The sequence below is a fragment of the Capra hircus genome, chromosome 4 (genome assembly GCF_001704415.2).
Source record: "Capra hircus breed San Clemente chromosome 4, ASM170441v1, whole genome shotgun sequence".
NCBI lineage: Eukaryota > Metazoa > Chordata > Mammalia > Artiodactyla > Bovidae > Capra > Capra hircus.
The window spans coordinates 108,600,212-108,612,940 of record NC_030811.1 but is presented as its reverse complement, the minus strand read 5'-3'; the positions used below and the strand labels follow the sequence as shown (position 1 = coordinate 108,612,940).

At 37.7% G+C, this 12,729-nt stretch overlaps 1 protein-coding gene across 9 annotated transcripts in view; it reads right to left on the bottom strand.

The window, feature by feature from the left end:
• Positions 1 to 12,729, bottom strand: part of SGCE (sarcoglycan epsilon) — a 67,741-nt gene that overhangs the window by 30,480 nt on the left and 24,532 nt on the right. For all 9 annotated transcript variants that reach the window (XM_018047411.1, XM_018047414.1, XM_018047417.1 and 6 more), the window contains 3 exons: positions 10,728 to 10,850; positions 8,948 to 9,105; positions 4,863 to 4,935 (listed from right to left, as the gene is read on the bottom strand). In XM_018047411.1, coding sequence (XP_017902900.1) covers positions 4,863 to 4,935; positions 8,948 to 9,105; positions 10,728 to 10,850 — 354 coding nt within the window. The remainder of the gene's footprint in view (positions 1 to 4,862; positions 4,936 to 8,947; positions 9,106 to 10,727; positions 10,851 to 12,729) is intronic.

Below are 12,729 nucleotides of genomic sequence, written 5' to 3'. Positions count from 1 at the left end.
ACCTGAGCTAAAAGAGACTGTGTATATAAAGTGCTCCCCAGAGCTCCCAATATACAGTAAGAACTTAGAAAATATTAAACTTTAGCAATTATTATAATAATATGCACAGGTTACTTATTTGGATTTTGCCATGAAAATTTCTGGACTATCCACAGATTTAAAGTCCCCAATAATAATTATATAACGTATTGTTGTTGTTCAGTGGCTCAGCTGTGTTCAACTCTGTGACCCCATGAACTGCAGCATGCCAGGCTTCCCTGTCCATCACCAACTCCCAGAGTTTACTCAAACTCATGTCCATTGAGACAGTGATGCCATCCAACCATCTCATCCTCTGTTGCCCCCTTTTCTCGCCCTCAATCTTTCCCAGCATCAGGGTCTTTTCCCCTCTGACTTACTAGAACTCATGTACTATCTGTCCATTCTTATAAACAAAAAATTAAAATTTTACAATAAATAACTGAAACCTTGATGACCTCATTTATTATGAAACTTCTTTAATATTAAAGGACATTTGATGCCAGAGCTGAAGTCAGGAGATATTTTGGCTCTAGAGTTTTCAGGAGAGTTTCCTGGAGTGTAGTATCTCTAAAGATTAAGTTTTTCAAAGCCCTAATCACAGAAGGCTCTCCACTCTTCTCCTACACTGTAATTTATTCTGCTTATGATTTTGTTAGATTTGTTTGATGTATAGCCCATCTATAATCTTCTAAAATATGCTGTTTATTCTCTTTGATGTCGATAAGTTTCCTGTTTTATACAGATATGTTTCCTGTTTTATATAGATAAACAGTAGCTTAATCATGTTACATTTCCCACCGCATACTGAGAAACAGTCATGCAGAAAAATGTCAGGAAGAACAGTGTCTTGGCAATAAATAATATTTATAAATAATACCAAGTATAGTTTGTTGAGTAGGCTAGAATTCTATCATCTATTCACTTCATTTGGTGTTTTACTATCCACTTGTCAAAAAAAGCATGCAAAGCTTTTTCCTGTTTACTATCAAGGCTCCTCCTTGGAGAGCTGCTCCCTGGCCTTCCCTGATGCCTGTGACCTTCCATGGCTCCTAAGGAGGCTGGCAGCTGCCACACCTCTCCGCGGCTCCAGGCAGTGTGAGCTGCCTGCCGTCTACCCAGCCAAGTGCTCTTGCCAAGTCTCCTAGAGATGAGTCACCCGAGCTTTCTAACTTTGGGGAAATCCCGCGCCTGCTATATTTGGCCATCACGGAGGCCAGGGGAACAGGAAGCCGACAGAGTGGTGGCACTAAAACCTGACTTGGAGAGTCACTCTAGTACTCTCCTCAAGCTTCACGTTGCGATTCTACAGGATGCATTTCCCATTAGACCTCCCAGGGCAGGAGACAGAGCTGAGCATGGCTGTCCTGATGCTCAGCTCCTGTTACTGCTGTTCCTCACCTTATCTGGGGGCAACAGCCCACGTACAGGTCATGCCCACAGATGCACACCCTACTGACCACATGCACTCCAGCAAAAAGAGCAAGGGAAAATGACTGCCTGGTGGCGCACTGGTTTTCAGAGTTTCGGCCACTGCTGTCGTTCCCTCACTCAGTCGTGTCCAACTCTTTGTGGCCCCATGAATGGCAGGCACATCACGCTCCTCTGTGTTCCTCTATCTCCTGGAGTTTCCTCAAATTCATGTCCATTGAGCCTGTGAGACCATCCAACCATCTCATTCTCTGTCCCCCCTTCTGCTCCCCTCACTCTTGCTATCTAATGCAATCTAATAATCTATAAAAGGAGGCTTTCTAAACCCAGATATTCGTCCTCTCCCAACCCTAACTTAGATAAACAGCCCCTCAGGCCAACTGTCAATCCTATAGTTGACTAGCAGCCTTCCATTAATATCTGCTTGAATATGGTTCCCACATGTCAGCATCACCTGTTAGGATATATTCTGTGTCGACTGGACTGAGACCAGACTTGAAAAGAAAGCAGTTTAAACCACAGGCCAGGTTATTTTTCAATTTGTTGTTCAGTTGCTAAGTCGTGTCCAACTTTTTGCTTGTATGGATTCCCATACCTTGCAAAAGATTTCTGAGTCCCTCTGAGAACATACTAGTGAGGTTAGTGGTCCAAGTCCACTGTAAATAAGTATATGACTAAACTGATGGATTCCCAAGGAAAGGGAACGTCACAACCATTCTGCTCATTAAGGATATTCCAATTTTACGTGGACAGCTTGGACTGGATGTAAGTACCCAATTACAACTGGAATAGAGTAAAAATCTCCTTAATCCAAATATGTGGACCTTACAAAAGCCCTTGGGAAGTGGAAAAGTGGACGGAGAATCTTCTGTCCTGACCAAAGGAATGGGCACTTGAACCTTCTTCTCATATATGAAAGGAACAGTGAAAGTCACACGGTTGTGTCCAACTCTTCACAGTCCCGTGGACTCTAACCTACCTGGCTCCTCTGTGCATGGGATTCTCCAGGCAAGAGTACTGGAGTGGGTTGCCATTTCCTTCTCTAGGGGATCTTCCCGACCCAGGGATCGAACCCAGATCTATCGCATTGCAGGCAGATTCTTTACCAACTGAGCAGCTAGGAACAGTCATTTTAAATTTTAAACTAGCACATTTGTTGTCTGCAATTAATGCAGCTAAAACGCCAAAAGGAAAAATTCATGTTAAGGGATTCAAAATCATCAAGGATTCTCAATTATGTATTGTATTACATTTTCATTTCTATTGAAATTACTTTCTTTCATAGAGTGTAAAGATAATTTTAAACAGAGCCTTTACTGAATTACTATGAATTCCCTGATAAAATGTGTTGTACTAGTAAACAGAAGTAAGAATTTTCCTATCGAGGATACACAATTGTTTTTCTGTGCTGGGTTGGGGGGTGGAATATTGTATCAGTTCTTCTCCCATCACCCTCATAAATGATATCTGGTATAGCATCCCATGATTTATAAATTTTAACCACAAAATTTTTAGGAGTATGTCTTTCCCAGCTGAATGCCAAAACAGCATCAGAATATGCTAAATGTCGGAGTAACTCTTATGTCCCTAAACTTCTAAATTCTAAGGTATCACTTCACAATTTGAGCATATGTAATTGATGGGCATACCAGACTACCTGACCTGCCTCTTGAGAAATGTGTATGCAGGTCAGGAAGCAACAGTTAGAACTGGACATGGAACAACAGACTGGTTCCAAATAGGAAAAGGAGTGTGTCTAGGAAAAGGAGTGTGTCAAGGCTGTATATTGTCACTCTGCTTATTTAACTTCTATGCAGAGTACATCATGAGAAACGCTGGGCTGGAAGAAGCACAAGCTGGAATCAAGATTGCCAGGAGAAATATCAATAACCTCAGATATGCAGATGACACCACCCTTATAGAAGAAAGTGAAGAAGAACTAAAGAGCCTCTTGATGAAAGTGGAAAATAAAAAAGTTGGCTTAAAGCTCAACATTCAGAAAACTAAGATCATGGCATCTGGTCCCATCACTTCATGGGAAATAGATGGGGAAACAGTGGAAACAGTGTCAGACTTCATTTTGGGGGGCTCCAAAATCACTGCAGATGGTGACTGCAGGCATGAAATTAAAAGACACTCCTTGGAAGAAAAGTTATGACCAACCTAGACAGCATATTGAAAACCAGAGACATTACTTTGCCAACAAAGGTCCATCTGGTCAAGGCTATGGTTTTTCCAGTGGTCATGTATGGATGTGTAAGTTGGACTGTGAAGAAGGCTGAGCACTGAAGAATTGATGCTTTTGAACTGTGGTGTTGGAGAAGACTCTTGAGAGTCCCTTGGACTGCAAGGAGATCCAACCAGTCCATTCGGAAGATCAGCCCTGGGATTTCTTTGGAAGGACTGATGCTAAAGCTGAAACTCCAGTACTTTGGCCACCTCATGCGAAGAGTTGACTCATTGGAAAAGACTCTGATGCTGGGATTGATTGGGGGCAGGAGGAGAAGGGGACGACCGAGGATGAGATGGCTGGATGGCATCACTGACTCGATGGACGTAAGTCTGAGTAAACTCCGGGAGTTGGTGATGGACAGGGAGGCCTGGCATGCTGGGATTCACGGGGTCGCAGAGTCGGACACGACTGAGTGACTGAACTGAACTGAATTCTAAATTGCTGATGGACTCCAACAATTACTCCAGCTAAATGATTAGCTATTTGGAAAGGAGACTGTGACCCAAATGATGGTTTATTTCCATTGACATTTCTTTATCATCACATACAACTAGACTACGAGCTATGATAGGTTTTAAAATAAAATCCTACCAATGATGAATTCTATGACCAGCCCTACATCAAGCACACTTTGAGCCTTAAATGATCACTTCTTTACCTCAGAGTTACAAGAGGAATGGTATTAGTCCCACTGAACAGATGATTTAACCAAGGCCTGGAGAAATAAGTGGCCTCTGTATTTGGCTCCCTATCCTGAGGTTTTCAGCACCAAAACAGGTCATGATATTTTGTCATTAATTTTATTCCTTAGTTTTCTTTTCTACATTTTACTATTTCATTAGGTATGGTAGGTATGTAGGGCTTCCCTGGTGGCTGAGAGGTTAAAGCGTCTGCCTGCAATGTGGGAGACCTGGGTTCGATCCCTGGGTCGGGAAGATCCCCTGGAGAAGGGAATGGCAACCCACTCCAGTACTCTTGCCTGGAGAATCCCATGGACAGAGGAGCCTGGTGGGCTACAGTCCACGGGGTCGCAAAGAGTCGGACACGACTGAGCGACTTCACTTATGGTAGGTATGTGGAGCTTTAAAATCCTGAACGAGATTTTATATACCTATAAAATATAAGTGGAATACTTCTTGCAAATAAGGAAACAATCAATAACGTATTTTCCCATACCTACCTTCTGCTGACATTATATTAATTATCAAATTGTGCCTTGCGGTCTCAAAGGTACGCCTATTATAGGCCGTTATCTATTAGAAAAAGAAAGTCATATTAAAGAAGTGAAATGTTATTTGAAAAATGAAATTCATTAAGGGCTAAACGAAAACAAATTGTCGTTCTTTCCATTTTCATTATTTGTCTATATACTTACAAAATATTCCTTCTCTGAACAACAAGAATCAGAGCTTTTAGCAATATTATGGGAAATAGATAATTAGTCAGGTCTATTAAACATGCTAAAACAAGAAGTTAAAATCAGAAAAACCCTTTTATAGAAGACTGTTAAGTGCCAGTAGCAAAGCAGATGCATCATTAGTAAATGGATTAACTATTATGAATTACTTACCAGAGCCATTCTAAACTTGGAAAAAAAAAAAACATACAAAATCTATTTCTGTGCTTTTGAATGGAACTTAAGGATCATACCAGAAAGTACACTTTAAAACAAGCACATCTCTGTGTTGTCCGCATTTAGTACTAAACTGCACACCAACCAGTGAGGACATGTCAGCACCCCTTTGGAAACCATATCTCACAACGGAGCACAGCAGTAGGGATCACAGTCTCATGGCACAGGCTCAAAGCCACAAATCAATTCCTTCACAAAAAAATATTGGTAAATGTTTGTGGAGTCAATGAACTTACATCAAAGTCAACTCAGAAACAGCCACTGCAAACAACAAACAAAGCAAAGGCCAACAGCAGGATGTGGCTTCAAAAATCTAAGAATAATTAACTTTATAACAGATATGAAATCACTCAGACAGGCCTTCGGTACCTCAAAAAAATACACAAAAAGCAAATGATTGTCTTAGCATCCCAGCACTGTCCTGGCAGTAACTGCAGCCACAGTTGACACTGAGATAAAAAAGTAAGACAACAGAAATATCTTGCACACTCAGAACCAGTATCAAAGATTTTAAGCATCATATAGGAGCTTTAAATACATCACCCTCATCAGAAATATCATTTGAGACAACAGCGAAAATCAGAATTTGGGAATTAAAAATTCTAAAACTTTAACAATATTTAAAAGCACATATTCTGAAAAGTGTATTATTCCACAAAGATAAAAGAACTCTCCCCACAATCTGTCAGATTTCTTCTGGATTCAGTAACTTCTTCGCTGCTCTCTGCTGGGACACATGATCAATGAGGTTCACAACCAAACACTAAAATTAAGACTAGTCGTTAAATAAATGGGGCATTATTGTTTGCAAAGAAGCAAAAGACATTTGGGAATGCTAATGAGTTTAAAAGTTTACAAAATTTTAATCATGTTCTCAATGGAAAAAAATACTAAGTATTATTTGTTATAACATCTTAAAGCGAATGCTCAGGGAGAAAAAGGTAAACATTTTCAAATTAATTGTAATATTCTTCTGGCTAGGCTTTCCATAATTATCAGAAAGTTCATTGTAGTAAATTTCATAATTTTCATAAGTTTTTAAAAATCATAGGCGACATAAGAGTAAAGAACCTTTTCATAAATCAGGAGGAAGGATTTTATTATCCAGATTTGTATTTAATGCTTAATTTTAAAAGCTACAACAGAATGCAATTCTTCTATCATTTCTAATGAGATATTTAAATACCATAACATCATCTATCAAAGTCTACTTATCATGATGTGAAGCCCTTCATAGCAAAGAGATATGCACATGCGTACATTTTTGGATCCCTTATTTCTACAACTAATTCATTTTAGATGTTAATAAATGTCTACTGAATACATTGTCGATATAAGTGACTAAGTATTTAAGATATGCAAAATCTTTTCACTATATTATTAACAGAATATTTTAAAATGCTGAAAATATGTTTTTATAGATGGATGTAAAATGAGTTATTTACAGATAAAACACTACTTGTGTTAGATGAAAGACATGCTGTTTTCATCATTTTTAAAGATATTATTTGATATTTATTCATAACCTTATATGTTGGTAGTAAGGTATAATGCACCCCTGTGAATCACGGCCCAATACATGTGCTTCTCTTCTGTCCTAGCTTCTTGCCTCTCTCCCACCAGAGAAACCATTTTGGATTTTGTGTTTATCATCCCCTTCATTTTAAATATAGTTTTATTATACATGCATGTATGTTTAAAATACATTGTTCACTTTGATGGCTTTTGAACTCTACAAAAATCATAAACTAGTCTTCAGAGGTTTGGGGTTTTTTCCAACATTATGTTTAAAGCATTTATTCATGTTGCCAGGCAAGTCAAACTTCATTCTTGCTGTAAGTGTTCACTGTGTGAAATAATAATTCCAGGAATTATTTATCTACTCTCTTGTTGATGGACTTCTGGTCTCGGTTGGTTTGTGGGTTTCCAATGTTTTCCTAGGCAAACATTGCTCAAGGAACATGACTGTGCATGCCTTTGGGTGCTGGACATTTGCAAATGTTCCTGTTTTTTTATATTTTGGTCACACCACGTGGCTTGCAGGATCCTAGTTCCTCGACCAGTGATTAAACCCCAGGTCACAGCAGTGAAAGCACTGAGTCCTCTCAGTCAACATGGAAGTTCATATCCACAGTCCACGGCTGATTAAAACTTTGGAGAAAAACGCAAAGCATGTAGCCTCCTGAGAATTTGTAAAATTACTACAAATTTCTGGTGGTAGAAAACATGCCTCCCATGACCTGCGCAAACCCCTGGCAATTCCACAAGCAGTTTCGATGCTGGTGCCCTGGTCACTACCAGTAAGTCTTTACAGAATTGGAGAGTTAAGTTCAAGAGGGAGGGAACATAGGTATACCTATGGCTCACTCACGCTGATATCTAGAGGAAACCAATACAATACTCTAAAGCAATTATCCTTCAATTAAAAAATAATAATTTTTAAAAATTCCAATTTAAGATCTTAGAGGCACTGAGGCCTAAAACTGTAGTAGAACTCTCTTGCCATTAATTGCCAGTGTAATTCTGATTTTGTTAGGTATAGTCAAGAGTGAAAGTAATTCTGATTTTGTTAGATATAGTAAAGAGTGAAACACATTTATATCCATTCATTAAAAAAATTATTTCCCATTAATGGTTTGATGTCATCATTGTTTTTATTGTCTTAATTTCTTTTTTTTTTTGGCCATGCCACGTGGCCTGTGGACTCTTAGTTCCCTGACCAAGAATCGAACCCATGTCCCCTGCAGAGAAAATGTGGAGCCTTAGCTACTGGATTTAACCACTGGACTGCCAAGGAAGTCCTTATTGTCTTAATTTCTAATATCTTCCAGGTATGACGTCAGGTAATGATAAAAATCTGACTAATTATAGCACCACCATAACTCCCAAAGTCAAGGTCAAACATATCTGCATGGCTTACAGAGCCCTCCACGATCTGCCCGTATCAGCATCAACACCTCTGTTCCCATCATTTGCCCTCTGGAGGGCATGCTGTCCTCTAACCACCCCTAAAGTTCTCTAAGACCGTGTGGTTTTGTTTATGCCTCCAAGATTTTGATGCGCTGTATCTTCTTCCTAAAATAGCCTTCCTTCTACTTGGTGAATTTCTATCTACCCCTCTTACAACTCTGCATCAGACAGCACCTTCTTAGTATAACAGTTCTGTCAGTGTTGGCTAAGTCTGAGTTTCCATTCCAGCGCTTCAACCTCAGAACTGTAAGACATGGCAGGGGATGGCTACCATTCATTTTCCTACCATCAACACCTATCGTAACACTCAGTACATGGTAGGGGCTCAAAAGACATCTGTTTAAATGCTTGTATTTGAATGAAGATGAAATCTCAAATTAAAATTTGGAGGAAATAAGTGTATTCATCTTCTTAAATAGAATTCATAGGAATCTATTTATTTTAAATCTTTTAATTTTTTCACTAATTTAGACTGCCCTTTTTTATATAAAAGCTAAAACAGAAAACTCTGTAGATGAACAGAAAGAAATGGTATATTTCCGAATGTTATCTCATGTGTTTCCATGCATAAAATACTGAAAACCACTGCCAAATAATTTTAATTACATTTGAGACTCAAATTACAAATAAACAAGAATATAATTTTGCTCTAAGTAAATTACCTCAATGACTGTTGGTTTCCCCACATTTTCGGCTGTTGGAGACCCATAAAGGACTCCATCACTATATGGTGTCCTTTGGATATATCGAAGCCATCCAGGACGGTCTGGGTAACCCATTAAATTTGTGTTAAATGTTATGGGATCATTACTAATCTCACCTAGGTAAGAAACACAAAAGTAAGATATAAGAGTTATTTTCACGTGCTGCTTTGATAGTTTCAACAAAAATATGTCTGTCTAAAAAGTTTTTTCTTAACATTTGTTGCAAATTAAATAAAACCAAAAGAAATCCATCTGAGAATTTACATCAGGACCTCACATAAAGAAAAAAATCATTTTGGTGGTTTAGTTTGTCTAGAAATCTGATGCAACAAAGAGCATATTCATGTAATTTTTTTCAAACTATCTTTTCCTTTCTTTAATTTTTTTTTGGGGGGCGTGGAGTCACATAGCAGTGGAGAAGTTCTATCAATGAGACAACTAACTTTCAGGAAAATCATGTTGATATGCTCATTCTTTTGAGAAATCTCTCTTTCATTAAACTCTGAACACTATCAACCTAATCCTAAGGGATATCTCAAAATTATAAAAGTATCATGAAAACAAAAATAATGTAATTCCAAAACACTGGAGGATGAGTTGAAAAATTCAAATCTAAAAGAGCTTCAATAACAGGACATTTATTAATAATAAACAATAATAACAGCATCATTTTATTAGCATGTACCAAGCCCCATTGCTGTGTATGGCCTCTACAGGCACTATTATTTCATCTGATTCCAAACATACCAATAAAAGTAGTACTATTATAGCTGTAATTTTACTGATGAAATATGCAATTTTCCATGTTAACTCCTCATAGTCAAATTAAGTGAGGAAACAAGAATTTAATCTTGGTTGACCCCAGAAACTATGCTCTTAACTATATGAAACTATATGTTTTCTTCTGCTGCTTAAAAGGTTTAGCTATACAGTTTTGCAAAAGTACAATGCCTCATGAGAAAACATTTTATAGATAATTGATGAAAAGATTGCCTTTTTTTCTTGAATACTGGCGAAAACATGCTTAACTATATAAGTATTTTCAGGTATGCTATTCACCATATAATCTACAAAAATAATATTTATGCCATACTTTCCAGAAAATTCATTTCTATTACTTAAGTAAGAGTCATAATAAGAATATATTTTCTCTTGCTATTCTTTCTATATCTTCATTAACTGGATGGTATTTATGAAAATCGAACAAAACATAATTTAAACAAATAGATGATTAAATAAGGCTTTGTAACTGGTATTACTTTGAAGAAAAAATAATCTCCATTATATTATCATGAAGTCATATAAAATTATTTCATATTGTAAAAGTTTTTTTGAGAATTTTCTTAATATCATATTTCGTTCTATGATATGTGCATACTTTTCCAAAAGTCAATGTCCTAGGTAAGACTCTAAGTCTTAATGTGGAAAACCATAATTTTACAGCTATAATTATTTCTATGAGAATACAGGTAGATGATTTGTCAGAGGTACAAAACTCTAGACTAGATAATCAGAAATGTGCTTTCTTCAAAATTCAAAAATGAATTGTTTTCTTCTGTAATTAAATGTTGAATCTTACAATGGGAAATATCCTGTAACAATCAATTTATCATATATCCTGACCATGTCAAATAATGTCAGAAATATCTGATTAAACATTATCTGGATTAGGCACACTGAATAAAAAGAAAAATTTAATAAATTAACCTCTTTTTTTTTTCCCCTACCAAGAACATACCAGGTTTGGGGTAAGGTGGAAATTCCCCCTTAAAATACTCTCTTTCCAAAACATGAACAAAGAGGACGCCTGCGGAGGGGTAGACATTCCGATCAGAGTGTACCTTGGAGAAAACAGTGTACACTGCAAACAAAAAGGGAAGAGAAGAGATAGAAAGACAAATAATGAGGTCTGCTTTTGCAGATTCACTTACACTGTCAAACCGGGTTTCACTATAGACATTTCTGAGAAAACTGAAGCAACATGCAAGATAGTTAAAGTTTGTTTTAGGACAAACATGGAACAACTCTCAACTTGGTGTGTTTACAGACTTTTCAAGCACTGTGTAAGCAGAATTAGGCACAATTAATTTTTTAAATTGTTATTAAATAATGAAGACAACCATAACATCTCTGGTAATTTTTATGGAGATTATTACCAATGAAATACATCATGAGACGTGATCAACTATATAATTGCTACAGTATCTTTTTCATTTTACCTTTTTTCAAAGAAAAGTATAAAGAGCAACTTTTAAATGGTAAGAATCTCCACTGTATTAACTGTTTGCCAGACAAAGCATAAATACCATTGATAAATATATGGTGACTTTCAGAAATACTTATAAAAAGGCACTGGGTACTCTTTGAGTATTAGTTCTCATATCTCTCCTAGAAATGATTTATTCCACTTTACCTGATCTTGACATTTAATAATTCATACGTATAAGCTAGTCTATTATGCTATCTCCTAAATAAGCAATAACAATTACATGATAAAATTCAGGGCAAATCACTTCTTTAAGTGAAATGGGGCAGATTTTATTACTTACTGGTTCCTGAAGACACATGATGTGAGCACATTAAAATGACCAAGTTGGTTTGATTAGTTTCAGCTTATCATTTTTTTCCCTCTGATATCATCATCTTCACCAACACATTATACCATTACCCTTGCCACCTCTCCAATCTCTTGGTTTTCTATCTTCTGGTTTGGCTAGTGGCTGCAGTTTTTAAACAGATAAACCCTATCAGGCAAGTTCTTTCTCTTAGTCACTGATGGATTTGTAAATGTAGTAATTAACCTTAAGAACCCAAGGCTGCTCACTCCAGGCTCACAACTAACTAATAGCTCTGAATAGTAAAATCACTGACAGTAATTCTTCAGCATAAAAATAGGAACTCACAAAAAACACTGCTGTATCTGTGAAAACTTGCCCCTGCAGTTCCATGGATGGCTGCCAAAAATGAGGAACTGAACTAAAACATTTGGCTGGTAGCTTCATGTATCCATAGCTTTACTACGGAAAACACAACTTCAGAAGCTAAAGCGACAGAAGGAGGGAAGCAGCAAGTAGGTGTAAACTAGGTATGTAGGGAGACTTGCTTCCGGACCTGTTTCGTACCAGCACTAGGAAGCATTCCCATGGTTTTAAGTACCCAGTCTTTACCTAAGAGCAATTAACTCACCTGTGAATATGGTCTCATTCCAGAAAAAAAAAAAAAAAAAGAATGAACAAATTAATCGTAGAAATATAGTGGGGATGAGAACTGGAGATTTTTCACCAATCCAGACTCCAGTGTCCCCGGAGTGCTAGGTGCTATGGAGACTATGAAGGTGAAGGAGACCCAATCCTGTCTTCTGTGAGTTCCCCTTCCAGTTTGGGACAACACCACCCACCTAACTAGGTATGACTCACAGAGAGACAGACTGCTCTGGCAAGACCCGGAAAGATGGTGAGGAGCAATGCAAGCTGGAAAGATCTGGTGAAGGGTTACGGAAAAAGTAGAACTCAACATGGCTTTTTAAGTACCAGCAAGATTCTGAAACTCAGAGACGGACAATTTCGGTGGTGAAACATGCAAGATACAATCGTGGGAGACTGTGGGGCCCTTTTGAGAAAGGGCGTTAAGCCACTGATGCTAGATTCTGGTAGGGAGAGGAAAACTGGGAAGAAGAACCAACTTACAGAGAGCTGTAAACTCCTGCTGAGAAGTCACTTCATGCTATACAGAAGGGTGTT